At 37.9% G+C, this 18,322-nt stretch overlaps 1 protein-coding gene across 4 annotated transcripts in view; it reads right to left on the bottom strand.

Moving 5' to 3' along the window:
* The window catches only part of GREB1L (GREB1 like retinoic acid receptor coactivator), a 295,678-nt gene that overhangs the window by 130,612 nt on the left and 146,744 nt on the right, over nucleotides 1-18,322 (bottom strand). For all 4 annotated transcript variants that reach the window (XM_060173567.1, XM_060173569.1, XM_060173570.1 and 1 more), the window contains 3 exons: nucleotides 16,112-16,282; nucleotides 14,872-15,069; nucleotides 2,427-2,603 (listed from right to left, as the gene is read on the bottom strand). In XM_060173567.1, the coding sequence (XP_060029550.1) occupies nucleotides 2,427-2,603; nucleotides 14,872-15,069; nucleotides 16,112-16,268 (532 nt within the window). In that variant the 5' untranslated portion in view covers nucleotides 16,269-16,282. The remainder of the gene's footprint in view (nucleotides 1-2,426; nucleotides 2,604-14,871; nucleotides 15,070-16,111; nucleotides 16,283-18,322) is intronic.

Genomic DNA, 18,322 nt, shown 5'->3' with positions numbered 1-18,322 from the left:
GAAAAAGAAAATAATGGCCAGTGGACTCATGCTGACATGAGCCCTAGTAATAGCCTCAGTGTTGGGGGGTGGGGGAGAGAGAAAGATCCTGGGGATAAAGACATCACAATTACTGAATACTAATATCAGTTCTGAACATTTAATAATGGGCAGTTTGACTGGATAGTTTTGTTCATATGTGAAATATAGAAACTTGAAACATAAATGTTAAAAAAAATGTGACCACACTGTCTCTGGAGAGAAAGCATAATAGTTATGCAAGAGAACTTCAGGCCTGAGGTTCTAAGGTTCCAGGTTCAACCCCATCACCACTGGCAGTGCTCTGGTCTCTCTCTCTCTCTCATTAAAATAAAAACAACATTTTAAAAAAGGTTATGTGGGAACTATGGTAATTATCATGGGGGTGGGGTGGTCCATGTAACAGAACTTCAGTGGTGAATATGATGTGGAATTATCCCCCTGTAATCTTAGTAGTAGTAGTCTTGTACTTTTGTAGCCCATTATTAAATAACCAATAAAAAGACAGTTAAATTTATTATTATCCACCTAACAACTAAATATTGTACACCTACTACATATTGCTTGCCTGAGGCTCTAAGGTCTTAGGTTCAGTTCTCAGCCACCATAAGCAGTTGAGCAGTACTCCAGTTAAAAACATTTTTTACGTATGCAAGGTCCCGGGTTCTAGCCTCTGGTCCCCACCTGCAGAGGGAAAGCTTCATGAGTGGTGAAGCAAGGCTGCAGGTGTCTCTGTCTCTGTCTCTTCCCCTCTCTATTTTCCTCTACTCTCGATTTCTCTGTATCAAATAAATAAAAATAATTTTTTAAATTTATTATTTTTTTAACTGAGGAGGACAAAAAAGAATAGATCTGAATAACCTTCAAGGAAGAGAAACTTCGCATTATATCTCAACAAAAACCCTGACAAGAAAAAAAAGCTATAAAGTAATAATAATATATATCCATTTACAAGGCTAGTGAAACTATTGTGGCAGTAATATGGATGACAGAATCATGTCATGTGTTAGGTACTATGACAAATATTTACAAACATCATTTCATTGATCTCTGCAACCTTACAGAATTGTCATTATTGCCTCCTGTGTATCTGCAGGGAATACTGGGCTTTAAGCAGATAAGCAGCTTGTCCAAGTACTTGCTCAAGTACTAGGTGACAATCTTGGACTTAAGTTCAGTACTAATTCCAAAGTGTTATCTCTGGACTCATTCTGGTTTACATAGACTAATGAAATCTGTGGCTGGGTGGTGGTTCACCTGGTAGAGTGCACACATTTCCATGTATAAGAATCTGGGTTCACACAGCTATTAAGAACCATGAGTTCACCTTCTTCATTTCATCTTGGATGGAGCTGGATGGAATCATGTTAAGTGAGCTAAACCAGAAAAAAACAATAAACACAAAGTAGAACTTTGACCGGGTTTTGTGTATTGCACTAAAGTGAAGGACTGTGGGTTGAGGGGGACTTTCCGGTCCTCGTGCTGATGGTGGAGAAGGACTCAGGCTTGAGGTGAAAGTGTTTTGCAGAAAACTAAGAAATTTTACATGTGTACCAACAACTGTATTTACTGTAAACCATTAATTAACCCTAATAAAAAGAAAATGAACTTGGGTTCAAGTCACTGGTTCCCACATGAAGGAGGGGAGATTCACCAGCAGTGTAACATGCTGCAAGTTTCTTCCTCTTTCTCTCATTCTCTCTAAATCTCTCAAACTCTATTAAAATATAAAGGAACAAACAGTCACTGTGAACAGTAGAACCATGTAGACACCAAATATCAGATACTGGCAAAGAAAAAAGAAGGAGAGAGAAAAAAAAGAAGAAAAAGAAATGTCATATTTTGGTGAAATTATGTGTTACCTTACCATGATGTAGTCCAGTCAGGAGGAATAACTGAGCAAAGTGGAATTATGAGAGATCTTTCTATTGTCTATTAGAGCCACATATGAATTGTGCCCCCATTCAATTAAATCATGATACTTTTCAGATACAGAAAGTGTTTCATGTGTGGTTTCAGAGGTGGCACAGTGGATGAATGCTGGGCTCTCAAACATGAGGTCATGAGTTCAATCTTCAGCATCACATGTGCTGTGTCCTCTCTCTCTCCCTCTCCCTCTTTGCCCTCCCTTTTTTCATTAATGAAGATATTACAGCATACAGTGGGGGTCTGGCTCAAACCTGTGTTGTACACAGGGCAAAGCAGCAATCTATCCAAGTGAGCTAATTTGTAAGCCCAGTGAACTATTTCATAAGCCCACTCCAGCTACTTTTTAAGTTACCAAATGACAAAAGGTTCCACGCTTAAATTAAATTATTCAATAAACAAATGATTTTGTGGTTTTCTAAAAAAATTCTACAATAGTTTAGAATAAACATATACTTTATTTTATAGACACGAATACTCACCTAAAAGTGCATTTTTCCCATTATCATCTGGTAGAAACCGCTTATCTACAGCACACACTAGGATGTGTTCAGGAAGATTGGGAGACTTAGCCCCCACCAGAAGGAATCCTGCAGGGATATCGATTTGTTCCATACACAGAGATACCAAACGCAAGTCCTTTCCTGCTTGACAAAAACCTAAAACCAATAAGAAGGGTACAGTGAGATACTTAAAGCTGTTTTATCTTCTTATAGTTCATTTGGAGAAGAGATGTCTCTATGGAAATGACTAAATTTAAAGTCATATAATCTAGTCAGAAGGTGAATCTATCGTATATATCCCTCTGAGAAAAGTTGAAAAGAGAGTTCTAATGTTTTTAACCAACATTAATGATGCTATATTTTATGGTTCACAGATAAATAAATGATTGAACACAGAAAATTCTAACTTCTAAATGAATGGACTAGTATTAGAACTCAAAACTGCTAAATTTTTACTAGCTATGACAACATTTACAAAACCACTTTACATAATATAATGTTTTACACTAACTCACTAGTTCATCAATTATGAAAAATATTTTACAACAGGTCCTAGGTGGAAGATACAAAGTTGAATCAACTGTCTCTTCTCTTTTTTTTTTTTTTTTTTGCCTCCAGGGCTATTGCTGGGGCTCGGTGCCTGCACTACAAATCCACTGCTCCTGGAGGCTATTTTTTCCTTTTTGTTGCCCTTGTCGTTTTATCATTGTTGTGCTTATTGTTATTGATGTTATTGTTGTTGGACAGGACAGAGAAAAATCGAGAGGAGGGGAGACAGAGAGGGGGAGAGAAAGACAGACACCTGCAGACCTGCTTCACCACTTGTGAGGTGAACCCCCCCCCACTCCCAGGTGGGGAGCTGGGGGCTCGAACTGGGATCCTTATGTCGGTCCTTGTGCTTTGCGCCATGTGCACTTAACCTGCTGGCTTCGCTAGTGCCCGGTCCCCTCAACTGTATCTTCTAAGAACATTGTAGTTAGTTGTAAGTGCAACAAACTGATAATTACACAGCAAGAGTATAGAGAATGGCTTTACTGGTGCAAAGTACTGTTCTTTAAATCTTATAAGAAATGATAGTCCTTACACTAATCATGTGATTCCTGTAGCGAGATTCCAGACTGACTTGGGATCCCATATTTCACCTTTCTATCATTGATTGATCCAAGGGTGGGCACCTGATTAAAACAAGTCAATGAAAGCCTTTTTTCTAGGGTAAATTGTATTGTGGCACATAGGCTAAAATACTGATTTACAAGCATGAAGCCCTGGGTTTGGTTCCTGACATTGCAAATGCCAGAGTGATGCTGTTTCTTTCTTTCTCTCTCTCTTTCTCTCTCCTCCACTTCTCCCCTTAGTCTCTGGCTTGTCTGTCTCTCCTTCTCTCTACCTTATGTGAAACACTTCTGCATAGTAAATAAAATAAATCTTAGAAAAATTCAAATTTAACTTTTAGTGTTTATGGATGGAGAAATATATAAAAATATTATTTTAAATTCTGTAACAATTTTAAATGAATCTTATTTACAACATCATCTTTGAAAAGTAGTTATGGTGGTCCGGGAGGTGGCGCAATGGATAAAGCACTGTACTCTCAAGCATGAGGTCCCGAGTTCAATCCCCAGAGGCACATGTACCAGAGTGATGTCTGGTTCCTTCTCTCTTTCCTCCTATCTTTCTCATTAATAAATAAATAAAAGAAAAAAAGAGGGAGTCGGGTGGTAGTGCAGCAGGTTAAGAGCAGGTGGTGCAAAGTGCAAGGACTGGCGTAAGGACACCGGTTAGAGCCCCGGCTCCCCACCTGCTGGGAAGTCCCTTCACAGGCGGCAAAGCAGGTCTGCAGGTGTCTATCTTTCTCTCCTCCTCTGTCTTTCCCTCCTCTCTCCATTTCTCTGTCCTATCTAACAACGACAACATCAATAACAACAACAATAATAACAACAATAAAAAGGGCAACAAAAGGAAATAAACAAATATTTAAAATATTTAAAAAAAAAGAAAAGTAGTTATGCATACATATGACTCATAATATTTATTTTACTTACAAGCATATTGAAAAAAATTCTACCACTGCCATTCCGACTAAAGAGCAGGAATCACAGATTGGAAATTGGGCATTTATGATAATGATGGTACTGATGACAATTGACGTAATAGAACAGTTTACATAAATCAAAGACAGTGTAAAGACTGTATAGTCTATCTTATTTGAGCTTCTCAACAATTCTAGGTATAATTATCTTTTTCATTTTATTTTTAAATATACTTTATTTATTTATTATTCGATAGAGACAAGAGAAATTGAGAGGGAAGAGGGCGATAGAGAGGGAGAGAGACAGAGACACCTGCAGGCCTGCTTCACCACTCGTGAAGCTTTACCTCTGCAGGTGGGGACCAGGGGCTTGAACCTGGGTCCTTTAGCACTTTAATGTGAGTGCTTAATGAGGTGTGCCACTGCCTGGTCCTAATTACCTCCTTTTCATTTATGAAGAAACTGAGGCTTTAAAGGTTAGTGAATTTGCACAAGATTTCATTTTAAGTCCAGTAACGTACAATGATATAAGACATAGGAAGCTTGCTATATGAAAAGACAAAAAGTACTATTCAACACGCCAAAAAAGAAATTAAAAACATTTATGATACAGAGCTAAAATCATTAGGGACAAACAGATTATTTCACCAACTTTCTTTTAAACATTTATTTATTTATTTATTTACTCCCTTTTGTTGCCCTTGTTTTATTGTTGTAGTTATTATCATTGTTGTTATTGATGTCATTATTGGATAGGACAGAGAGAAATGGAGAGAGGAGGAGAAGACAGAGAGGGAGAGAGAAAGATAGACACCTGAAGACCTGCTTCATCGCTTGTGAAGTCCCCCCCTCCCAGGTGGGGAGCCAGGGCTCACCAGTCCTTGCGCTTTGCGCCATGTGCACTTAACCCGCTGTGCTACTGCCCGACTCCCTCTTTCACCAACTTCTAACATACTAAGATAGGAAGTATTTTCTTTTATTTTATAAATTTTTAAAATTTTATTTGTTATTGGATAGAGGTAGCCAGAAATTAAGAGGAGAGGAGGAGAAAGAGAGGATGAGAGACAGTGAGATACCTACAGCCCTGCTTCATCACTTGCAAAGCTTCCCCCCTGCAGATGGGAACTGTGGGCTCGAACCCTGGTCCTTGCTCATTATTACATGTATAACTCAACCAAGTACATCACCACTTGGTCCCACTAGGAATCGTTTTAAAGATCTGAATGGAGGATTGGGATGTGACGCACACTGTTGAGTACATACCTTACAATGTGCAAAGATCCAAGTTAAAGATTCATGGTCCCCCACCTTCAGGTGGCTTTCTTTCTCTCCCTCTCGACTCCCCTCCTCCACCCTCAATTTCCCGCTAGCCTATCAAATAGAAGACCAAAACAAACAAACAAACAAAATCATGGGGAAAAGTGGCTGCCAGAAGCAGTGGATTCATTGTGCAGGCACCAAGCCCCACCTATATCCCTGGTGATAATATATCAATAACTATTTTAAAAATAAGTAAAAGGGCAGGAGTAGACAGCATAATGGTTATGAAAAGAGACTCTCCTGCCTGAGGTTTCAAAGTCCCAGGTTCAATCCCTCCACACCACCAAAAGCCAGAGGTGAGCAGTGCTCCGGTAAAATAAATTTAAAAAGTAATATGAATAAAAATGAGTAAAAGATCTAAACAGTGCACTAGATTTGTTTGCTAAACAAATCATTCATTTGCATTAATTTACAGACTTAGAAACAGATTTCCCCTAAGAAGTAGTATCTTTATTATGACTTACCCCAAAAGGCAGAACATTACTAGCTATCCTCCAAAAAAGTGTGGATAAATTCAATAACGAGAGGTTCATGGTTACCTATTGATGGAAAACAGGATGCTTGGGAGCTGTTTGTTACTGAGAAGGAGTGATATAACTGTTCTATAACCCCGACTTTCTAGAGAAAAGAATGAACTAGATAGAACCACAAGTCTATACAAATTTGAAAATTAGTATAAGCACCTTAGAATATTAGTGTTATATGGAACCTCAAAATCATTAAATCTGATATTTCCTAAGTGGTTTTCAAATCCCAGAGATTCATAGAGATATTCCAAAATGCTTGGAAAGCATATGCAAAATTTTAATAAACATAATTAGGAGTTATTAAAAACTAATAAATAATTATTCAAACATTCTACTTTTAAAATAGAATGTTCTGAGGACAAGGCTTCTATCCTATACATGTAAAGAAGTGGAACCCAGTTGAATGAACAAAAACTCATTTAGCTGAAAACTCTATCAGTGTCTGGCTTCACCTATACAACTTTAAAGTTTTATTGTTATACATGTTGATGTTACTTAATTTATACTCCTAATGGGTTGTTGGATCATAGTGGGACATTTCAGGATTGCTGATTTTACAAATATGCACACAAATACTCCTTGCTAGATATAATTTAATCCACACCTTCACCCTTCAAATAAAGTCAAATAAAATGCTCTACAACAACAATAAAAAACAAGGGCAACAAAAGGGAAAATAAATAAATATTAAAAATAGATATTAAAGCTGGAAAACATTTAAATATACTTAGATCTCCTACTCCCCCCTCCCACGCCCCAAATACAGCATCTTATTTTTAAATTTGTCAAGAAAACATGATTTTTCCTTTCATCTGTATATATTTATTACTATTTTTAATATTTATTTATTTTCCCTTTTGTTGCCCTTGTTGTAGTTATTATTCTTGTTGTTATTGATATCGTCATCATTCGATAGGACAGAGAGAAGTGAAGAGAGGAAGGGAAGACAGAGAGAGCGAGAGAAAGATAGACACCTGCACGCCTGCTTCACTGCCTGTGAAGTGACTCCCCTGCAGGTGGGGAGCTGGGGCTCGAACTGGGATCCTTATGCCAGTCCTTGCGCCTTGTGCCACGTGCACTTAACCCGCTGTGCTACTACCAGACTACCATATTTATTAGTATTTTAATTTTTATTGCTATGGCTCGATGCCCACACTATGAATTCACCACTTGTGGCTGTCATTTTTTTCTCTTTCTATTTTATTGGATAAGACAGAAGTAGAGAAGGAGGGGGGAAATAGAGAAGGAAAGAGAAAGACACCCACAGACCTGCTCCACTGCTCCTGAAGCATCACCCCTGAAGGTAGAGAGAAAGGGACTGAACCTGGGTCTTTGTGCATATAGTAATATGTGCCCTTAATCAGGTGTGCCACCACCAGGCCCCCATCATTTTTCTTATACACCCAATTAAGATTATTATTTTTTTAATGGAGGGTGCCTGCTTTCATTTATTTGTTGGGGGGGCGGAAACAGAGCATTAGTCTGATACATGTAAGACCTCATGCTTGTAAGGGCAGTGCTCTAGCCACTGCCTGGGTGACTTAAAGTAAATTAAATAGCAATAACTGAATAATAAAACACAGACAAATGTCCTGGGAGGTGGAACAATGGGTAAGGTGTTAAACTCTCAAGCACGAAGTGTAGAGTTCACTCCTCAATCCTCAGCATGGGGTAAATCTGAGTGATGCTCTGGTTCTTGTCCTCTCTCTCTCTCTCTCTCTCTCGCTAATATATAGTCTTTAAAAACAGACAGTTTTCCTCATGTATATAGGCAATATTAAAGAATATATATATTCATCAAAAATGAATACTTAAATCCAGTCTTTATTACATGCCATGTAAAGGCAGAATTAGCTTTTAAATCCCTAAGATGGGTTCAGAAAATGATGAATTATTGTGAGAGATTTGTGTCTATGATTACGTAATACTAATTTTATCTAATCTCTTTGGTATGCACATGAGGAAACTAGGGTCTATAAAGATTGAGGACATGCCCCAAGGAAGCAGAAAAAGTAGGACTGGAACCTAAGTTTTTTGACTCCAAGTTAGATGTTACTACATACTCACTGGCATCTCTATGACTCAAAAATGCTCCAAGATCTCAGTCTGCTGTGGTTAGTACACTATGCTTTAGACCATTCTTTGTCTGCTTTTACTGAGCCCTGTTACCCAACTTTCCAAAGCCGAATCCTGGGAGGTGACTGATAAACCAGAATTTGCCAGTCCTGGGCTACGTCATCACCCATTTACTTCATTCTTGCTGGTGAATCCTTATAAGGTGTGGCTTTATGAGCCACAAAGGTCACTCGTGATTAGAGGGTGGCATTTCTGATGAGATCTCTCAAAGAAGCACATTGTAGCTATTTGGTTCTGGGTTTACTAAGACTAGCATCAAGAAGACAGTATGAAGAGCGTATGAAGAAAACAAGATTTTCTGTGGAATAATGGTGATTTCAGAGTTATTTCTGTCGTACAATGAAAACTACAAAATAAGAAGCACAAATAGTTTTTAGTAAAAGTTTTAAGGCTATTCCAACTTGTGATATGAGGACACCTAGAGGCCAAAAGTAGCAGTTACTTAAATGTCTGGATTCTATGAGAAGTGTATTTTTTAGTCTCTTTAAAAAAAAAAAAATCTAGGGCTGGGAGTCGGGTGGTAGAGCAGCAGGTTAAGCGCACATGACGCAAAGTGCAAGGACTGGTGTAAGGATCCCGGTTCAAGCCCCCGGCTCCCCACCTGCATGGGAGTCCCTTCACCAGGCAGTGAAGCAGGTCTGCAGGTGTCTTTCTCTCCCCTTCACTGTCTTCCCCTCCTCTCTCCACTTCTCTCTGTCCTAACAACAACGACACCAATAACAACAACAATAATAACTACCACAACAATAAAAAGACAAGGGCAACAAAGGGGAAAATAAATAAATAAAATTTTTTAAAAAATTTAAAAAATCTAGGGCTGGGGAAATAGTATAATTGCTATGCAAAAAGACTATCATGCCTAAGACTCTGAAGTCCTAGGTTCAATCCGCTGTACCACTTTAAACCAGAGTTGAGCAGGGCTCTGGTAAAACAAAATAATAATAATAGTAATAATAATTAAAGTTCTGCCTATTATAACAAGAGAAAAACCCTACTTTGTGTTTTAGAGAAAATCTCACAATGGTGGGAATACACATAAGGGACACATGAACTAACCAAAAGCGCTCCTCGTGGTTAACAGTTTGAGCAACAAAATAAATATAGCATTAGATACAGCCCAAACCTCCCCCCCAAATACTTATTCATGAAAAGTATTATAAACAAATGACTAGGTAAATCAATAAATGGAGGGAAAAAGAGACAAATTCCCCTGTAGTCAAATCCCAATCAATTTATGTAGATAATCTGTTCTCAGGGAGGTAGTGTGAGCTTTGAGTGTGAGCTGATGATCCCCTTCCACAATATGAAAGGGGAGAAAAAGAGTAGGGAGAACACTCCTTCAGCCAGGTGAATCTAGGGCAACATTAACATACATGAAGCATGTTGATAGTGTAGCTTTGATATATTATTATGAAAAAGACACTTTATCTCTGTGATATCCTTGCTCCAAATCACTACTCCCAGCCGAATGTGAGAAAAAAAGTCAGTCAATTTCAATAGAATATCTCCTACAATATATTTGGTCAATTATTTCTAAACATCATTAGAAGCATTGTCCAAGTGACTGTCATAGTGAAGAGGAGTCTAGAAAGACCCAATGACCAAACCTAGTGTGGTACCCACCTAGGATGGGATTCTGGAGCAGAAAAAAGACATTCTACTTGATTTTCCTGCTTTCCTAACACGTTGTCCAGGTCATTTCTTGAGGGAAAAAAAGCATAAGAAAGAAACAGAAGGCAAGCCTGAGTCCAAGAACAGGTCAGAAAGAATTCAAGGTCAAAAATGGTTGCAAAATCAAGGATAAATGTCAAAGTTCAGTTTGTGACTTTTCTGAAAATAATGCCCACCTGCCAAGGGTCTCACTTTTTTTTTCCTTCTGTGACATTTATTAACTCTTTCCTCCAAGCCATCAATCTTGGGGTTCAGACTAGCTAATTAAATACATGTATTATATGTATTAAATACATGTATAATATGTATTACATTTGTTTAAAAACTGCAAAGAGCATTAGTTAATTCACTTTAAGGTTCAAAGTAATCTATGCATGTTCGTAAAAATATTAAAATAAAGTGGCAAGGTGGGATTTATGAAATGATATTTTCAATACCCAGAGGATCTGAATATATAGTGTATGAGGTAATTTTGTCTTCTCGGGAGTCTGGCGGTAGCGCAGCGGGTTAAGTGCACGTGGCGCAAGGATTGGCATAAGCATCCTGGTTCGAGTCCCGGCTCCCCACCTGTAGGAGAATCACTTCACAAGCAGAGAAGCAGATCTGCAGTTGTCTTTCTTTCCAGCTCTCTGTCTTCCCCTCCTCTCTCCATTTCTCTATGTCCTATCTAACAAAGATGACATCAATAACAACAATAATAACTACAACAACCATAAAAACAAAGGCAACAAAAGGGAAAATAAATAAATATAAAAATTTTTTTTAAATTCTGTCTTCTCACCATTAGAAACATTTCACAACAGCTTACATCTCAATTATAGCTTCAAATAACCAAACAAGCAAATAAACAAACAAAAAAATACCCATATGACTTCTGGTAAGGTAATTTTGAATTCTATCTGAACTAATTTTGAAAGAAGATGGGATCTTTCTTTTACAGATTCCTGGAAGACCAGGGAAAGAATTCAAGCTTGTTTACAACACACAAGAATATTTGTGAGCATACAATTAGCAATCTACTTGACAAACTTGCCCTGAAATAGCTTCATTTTGTAAGAGTTATATTGGAATGTTGTCCTTAAATCATGATTCCTGCAGCAAATGACTTTAAAAGGAGGGGGGACTACTAGTAGAGGACCTTTCTTTGTAAAGTTCATCTGCATTTCCTTAAGAAACTACCCAAGGTTTGCACTTCACAATAGCAGATTTGCATTCTCTAATTATCTCCAACTAGTAGGTTAAGAAGTAATCTAAATGGAGGGCAGAACAGCTGTAAACACAAACAAAAGTAATCAAAGCAGTTTGTAGAGACCTAAAACTAGGCTGCCCTCACTCCTTTAGACAATCAACTGCTTCCCAGCAGGGTAAGAATGTACACAGATCCAATAATTTACATAAGAAATTAGCACCCAGAATTTACATCTGAATGTTAATCTGGAGCAGCCCTTCGGGTGTTAAGTATCTGCTTATCTAAATTGCTTCTAAAAATATCTTTACCTCCCTTTAAAGTCTTAGGTAAATATAGGCCTTCCCAAGAAAGGAAGGTGGTATGCTAAACCAAGTATTATACAGACCCATTTCACTGCTATTTTAAAAAGTTTTATTTATGGAGAGAGAGACAGAGACAGAGAGATACAGAGATAGAGAACTCTAAAAATACCTTAGGCTTTGCTAAACTGAAGGAGCTAAGTGCTGGGGCAGGGTATGGGGGTGGGGAGCAGAGGGAGGTAATCTCTACCCTGACCTCAACATAAGGACAAACTATAAACTGTGAAACTGGATGTGTTGGTGGTATAGTGGTGAGCATAGCTATTTTCCCAAATTATAAATGATGTTTTTGTTTTTATTGGCACACTCGAGTGAATTAAAGGGGAAAATGAATAACATATAACTCACCACAAGAAATTAAGGTAGTTGGTGTTGGAATCTAAGTGTAGGACTAATGATTTCAGATGGCCTTGGAATTTGAATATTGTATTTGGGTGGGGTAGTTCTGTTTTCTCAGAAAATATGTGCCTTTCAGATCGCTTTTATCTCAAGTAATAATAATCACATTTTCCTTAAACCCTACAGAATCTCTACAAAGTAATAGCGGTGGTCATCTCTTAATGTTCTTTTTTTTTTTTTTTAAAGAGTTAAGAGTCTCTATTGTAACATTAAAAAGTTTAAAAAATATTTACTAACTGCTAAATCACCAAGTTTTTATCTTGGTAGAGACTAAGCAGCTTCACATAGTACTATCAACAGTGCCAGTTCCCCAAAAGGCAAACTAATATATACCTGGGGAACAGGAACAACAGGGTAGCTCCTCCCTCACTTTTGATATAAGATTTGATATTTCAAATCCTGTCCTCTAAAGGCTTTAATCTGGCTCTATTTAATTATTACATATTTAATTATTACAACGAGTCTCAGGGAGAATACAATATTTTCTAACATACTATTTCCATTTAAAGTCGATAATAAAATAAAATTAAATTAAAGGCATGAAAATGGTTAAAAGGAAGCCTAGTCACTCCCAACAACAAGAATTTGGACAGAATACAGGTCTTTAGGCCTATAGTGTGTGTGTGTGTGTGTGTGTGTGTGTGTGTGTGTGTGTGTAAATTGTGGGAAAATCCATAAAGAAACCAATTCTATATGGAAACAAATTCACAAAGAATGTTTTACCAGAGAGTGCTCACTCTGGTGGTTACAGCTGGTAAGGTGGGGACACAGAACTTTGGTAGTAAGAATGGTGTAGAACGACCAACAGTGATCTTAAGTCTTGCTGACCGCTTTTAATCACAAATAAAATAAATAAATATCATCTTGTCCTTTACATTTGTTATTTAGGTAGGACTACAAGAATTATACTCATTCAAAGCTTCATATGTTCCAGCTATTTGATAATTTAATTATTTTTCCCAATGCAATAAAATTAACATAAAAAGGGGCAATGGAAAAAATAGATCATATAGCATCTTAAAAATAACAATAAAGAATAAATGGGCCCTTACTGATATTTCAACATTTTCAAATGTTATTTATGAATGTAATTTATATATAACTTAAATATAAATTAGGCAGGGATTCTACAGTCTGTACTTTGCTACCTAAGGAAAAGAAGAGAAAAGAAAAGAAAGGGTAGGAAAGGAAAAGAAGTGATACTGAAGGCAGATGTAACTCAAAGAGCAGTGGTACAACTGCTAGAGACTTCTTGTAGTGAATCAAGTTAGATAAGCTACCAAGAAAGATAAGCTCCTAGAATTATTCAGGTACTTCTTGTCCTCTTGTGCTTAGGGGATTTTGAGGCCTTCATATAGGTTTATTAGATTTTTTCAGAAAAGTAGAAGAAAGTAAATCAAGACAAAAATCCAACTTCCCCAAAGTGAAACTTCCTTAACCTGAATAACTTCTAGCATATCCCAATTCTTCTGTACTTCAAGTACTATAGGAGAAGTATCCTAAAAATGCACTGCATTTCTTTTTCTCTTTATCTTCCCTCTCCCACCCAGTGTTTTCATGCACTAGAGTCACCCAAGGACTCAAGTTATTCTGCATATCACAGCTGTGCTCTGGCCAAGATGGCTGAAGGAAAGTTCACATGCTAACTAGGCTGGGATGGCCAGAAAATAGCACTGTGCACCAATAAATGGAGGAAGAGTATGATTTTTAAGTTGAGACTTCACCAAAATCATCAACTACTGACATGTTTCATATTAGGGTTTTGTTCTTTCTTAATGAGGCAAAAACCTTGGAAGAAGAGGAGGTTGGTTAAATGATCAAAATAGGATTACTAAAATATGTACACTTAAATTTCCTATAGATAACAACTGGATGCGGGTTCAGGATGGAAAAGACAAATATAAAATATATAATGTCTCTTTTTATTATTTTATTTTTTTTAATTATTTATTTGGGAGTGGGGTGGTAGTGCAGCGGGTTAAGTGCACGTGGCACAAAGCGCAAGGACTGGTCTAAGGATCCAGGTTCGAGTCCCCAGCTCCCCATCTGCAGGGGAGTCACTTCACAGGCGGTAAAGCAGGTCTGCAGGTGTCTCTCTTTCTCTCCCCCTCCCTGCCTTCCCCTCTTCTCTCCATTTCTCTCTATCCTATCCAACAATAATAACTACAACAATAAAACAAGGGCAACAAAAGGGAAAATAAATTTTAAAAAATTATCTATTTATTTAATGCATAGAGACAGCCAGAAATTGAGAGGGAAGGTAGAGACAGAGAGACACCTGCAGCCCTGCTTTACCACACGCAGAGCTTTCCCCCTGCAGGTGGAGAGCAGGGGCTTAAACCTGGGTCCTTGTGCTCAACCATGTGCACCACCACCAGGCCCCAAACATCTGATGTCTCTTTTGTTATTAGAGGATAGTGGAGGGAAAAGAAAAAAAGGCAGGAAGAGAGAACAGTGAAAAAGTTCCTAAAATAGCCTTCTTGCAGGAAGTATGGATAACACTGGGTAAGCCCTAACCGCAATCTAAACTTGCCATTGCCACACACCACCTCAGTGAAGACATTTCATTGTTGTCATTCATAGTTTTTTAAACTATAAGGTGGATTGTTAGTACGTGTCTTTTTTTTATGGCAGCTGCTATAAAGTTATAGGAGACAATAGGAGTGAGAACATAAGTCTTCCTCATTTCTTTCTGTAATTATTGGTTCCCAGCCTTGAGCAGTACAAGTATTTAATGGACATGAACCAGACAATATTAGAGGAATTGGGGGGGGGGATCCTGAAACTCACTCACCATCTGTAGTGCAAGACCCTTCTGGGGCAGGTTTTTGTGAATAGGGAATTGGTGGACTATTTGAATCAGACATTTCTTCATCATCTTCGTCATCTTCCATTTCGTTAGCTGTTAAATTGTTAGAAAAATCTAGACTTCCATTTTGAGTGTAGCGGTGTACGAAATCTTTATCCAGATCTTCTACTTTGGGCTTTACATCTGGATAAGGAAATAAATTATATGCTATTTAATAAAAGATGCTTATGAAAAAAAGTAACCAAAAGAAAAGTTTACAGCTCTGAAAGACATCTGAGGACAAGGTAACTAACATTTTCTTTTATTATTATTATTTTTTATTTATAAAATGGAAATACTGACAAGACCATAGGATAAGAGGGGTACATTTCCACATAATGCCCACCCCCAGAACTCCATATCCAATCCTCTCCCTTGATAGCTTCCCTATTCTTTATCCACCTGGGAGCATGGACCCAGGATCATTGTGGGGCACAAGTCTGGCTTCTGTAATTGTTTCCCTGCTGAACATGGGCTTTAGCAGTTCAATCTATACTCCCTGCCTATCTCTCTTTTCCTAATGGGGCAGGGATCTGGGGAGGTGGGGCTCCAGGACACACTAGAAAGGTCGTCTGCCCAGGGAAGTCAGATTGGCATCATGGTGGTAGTTAACATTTTCTAACATTTAACCAATTTCTTTCAGAGATCCTCAGATATATTTTTTTTCTTGCTTCCAGGTTTATCCCTAGGGCTCAGTGCCTGTACTACAAATCCACTGTTCCTAGCGGCCATCTTTTTTCCACTGTTGTTGCTGCTGTTGTTGCTGGATAGGACAGAGAGAAATGGAGAGAAGAGGGGAAGACAGAGAGGGGGAGAGACACCTGCAGACCTGCTTCACCGCTTGTAAAGCGACCCCCCTGCAGGTGCACACACATTACCATGCCAAAGACCTGGGGTTCAAGCCCCCACTCCTGCCCTGCAGGTGGGACTCTTTATGAGCAGTAAAGCAGGTCTGCAGGTCTCTCTCCCCTCTCTCTGTCTCCTGCTCCCTTTTTAATTTCAATCTCTCTTATTTAGTAAAAATAAAAAGGGGGGAAAAAAAGGAAAAAAGGGCTGCTGGAGTGGTGAATTTGTAGTCCTGGCACTGAGCCCCAGCAGTAAACCTGTTAGCAATTAAAAGAAAGAAAAAGGAAAAAATAAATTTAAAAAAGGTTGTCTTTCAAAGGTGTAGGACTGTGAGACTTACCTGTGGATGAGAAAGGATGCTGGTCAGGGTCCAAGTACAGCTGGGAAAAAATGGGTCGTGGTACCACACTACTACATCTGAGTGAGGCTTCTATGGAGTTGTGGAGTGCTTCCTCAAACCGAGCAGATTTCAGTTGCCCAGCATATGAATTCCCCATGGTCTAGATAACCCCTCCCAAAAGAAAAAAATGATAAAATTAGAAAGTCATGAAATCAGAACTCTCTTTAAATCATCACTAAAACATGATTTGTCCTTTTTACCTATGATCAAAAGTTCCATTATGCTAGACAAAATTGAAGAAGCATGTAAGGACTAATATTATTTTTTTGAAAATTTATTTTTTAAAAAATATGTTATTTATGGGAGCTGGGCGGTAGTGCAGCGGGTTAAGCACAGGCAGTGCAAAGCACAAGGACCGGCATAAGGATCCTGGTTCGAGCCCCTGGCTCCCACCTGCAGGGGAGTCGCTTCACAGGTGGTGAAGCAGGTCTGGAGGTGTCTATCTTTCTCTCCCCCTCTCTGTCTTCCCCTCCTCTCTCCATTTCTCTCTGTCCTATCCAACAATGAAGACAACAACAATAACTACAACAATAAAACAACAGGATCAACAAAAGAGAATAAATAAATATTTTAAATATGTTATTTATGTTTATGTATAATGTGCTTATTAGTGTTTATTTTGAAACTAAAATTATCTTAAAATCTTCTAATTTTAATTTACAATAAAATTATCTCTTATATGCAAAACTCTGGGGTCATCAATAATTTTATTTAATTTATTTTTTTAATAATTTTTTATTTTTATATTACAGGGGTTTGAATCCACACCATTCCCACCACCAAAAGCTCTGAATCTTCACTTTACCCACTGCAATCCACCACAGTTCCTCTAAGGTTGTAGACATGGGCCAACTGTGATCTCTACAACTATCTGTCCATATTTATACATAGTTGTCCCTTCTTTTCCTGATTCAATCCTCTCTTCTCCTCTATGCCACTCATAACATCATAGCTTCCTGCATATGTCCCTCTCCTTTTCCTTCTCTCAGTTATCAATAATTTAAAAAAAGAGATCCTGAGATAAATAATTTTTAACTATTGGACAATACAGTAAATAAAACACTTTAGAAAAATTATGTTATTTAATTTTTAGTATTCTAGTGTAGGCATACACTTTCATATTTCACAGATGAAAAACTGAGGTTTGCAAAAGTCAAGTGATTTGTCCACTATCTCCTAAGTGGTTAGGGTTGGAACCAAGACCAAGGCACATGACAAATCTTGTGCGCCTAGAGCCTGTAAACTCTACTTATGTGAGCTTCATTTGTTACTACTACTACTCCTACTGCTACTACTACTACTTACTGCCACCACTACTACTACTACTACCACTACCACCACCACTACTACCACTACTATCATTACTACTATTATTTTATATTTTTAACCAGAGCACTGTTCAGCTGAGACCTTGGAGCCTCAGGCATGAGGGTTTTTTTATTTTTGTTGTTTTTTTTGCATAACCATTAGGCTACTTCCTATGCTTGGTAAATTACATTTCAAGAAAGGAAATTTGGGGAATATTTGAAACTACCCACCAAAGAAAGGGGTACGTATTAAATTTCATCTAGAACTCCAACTCTGATTAAGTCCTTGGAGGAAATTCCTGGAATATTAATTGAGTAGGACCTGTAATATACGTCTAGACTCTCAAGATAGAGAAGCTAGATCCAGTCATTATTAACATGGGTGAGAAAATGCAAAACAAAGTACTCCTTACTCTTATATTTATAAATAAGTAGAGATTTGGGTGCCCCTGAGGTGCATTTGCACAACAAGAAAGGATTCTTATGTGATTTCTGGCAGCAGTGAGTAGTTTTGTACAGGTTTTCATCAGAGTGGCTGAGTTTATCACAGTCTTGTTACAGATTTCTATGATTTAGAGAAAAGAGCCTCAAATAATACATTGGTAAAGTATTTCAGGGCCTTAATAAAGATGTATTTGGAGATTCCAACCAATGGGCATGGGAAACCAAAACAAGAATGAACAAATGGGACTATAACAAATTGAAATGCTTCTATATATCAAAAGAAAATTCCATAATGGTATACAGGAAACTCAGCAAAGAAAGATATTTGCACACTATACTTCAGACAGTGGTTGAGATCAAACATCCATAAAGAATTTAGACAGCTCAACAAAAAGAAAAG

This window comes from Erinaceus europaeus, chromosome 15, assembly GCF_950295315.1.
Source record: "Erinaceus europaeus chromosome 15, mEriEur2.1, whole genome shotgun sequence".
Taxonomy (NCBI): domain Eukaryota; kingdom Metazoa; phylum Chordata; class Mammalia; order Eulipotyphla; family Erinaceidae; genus Erinaceus; species Erinaceus europaeus.
The sequence above is the reverse complement of the archived record's forward strand: the minus strand, read 5'-3'. Positions and strand labels throughout refer to the sequence as shown.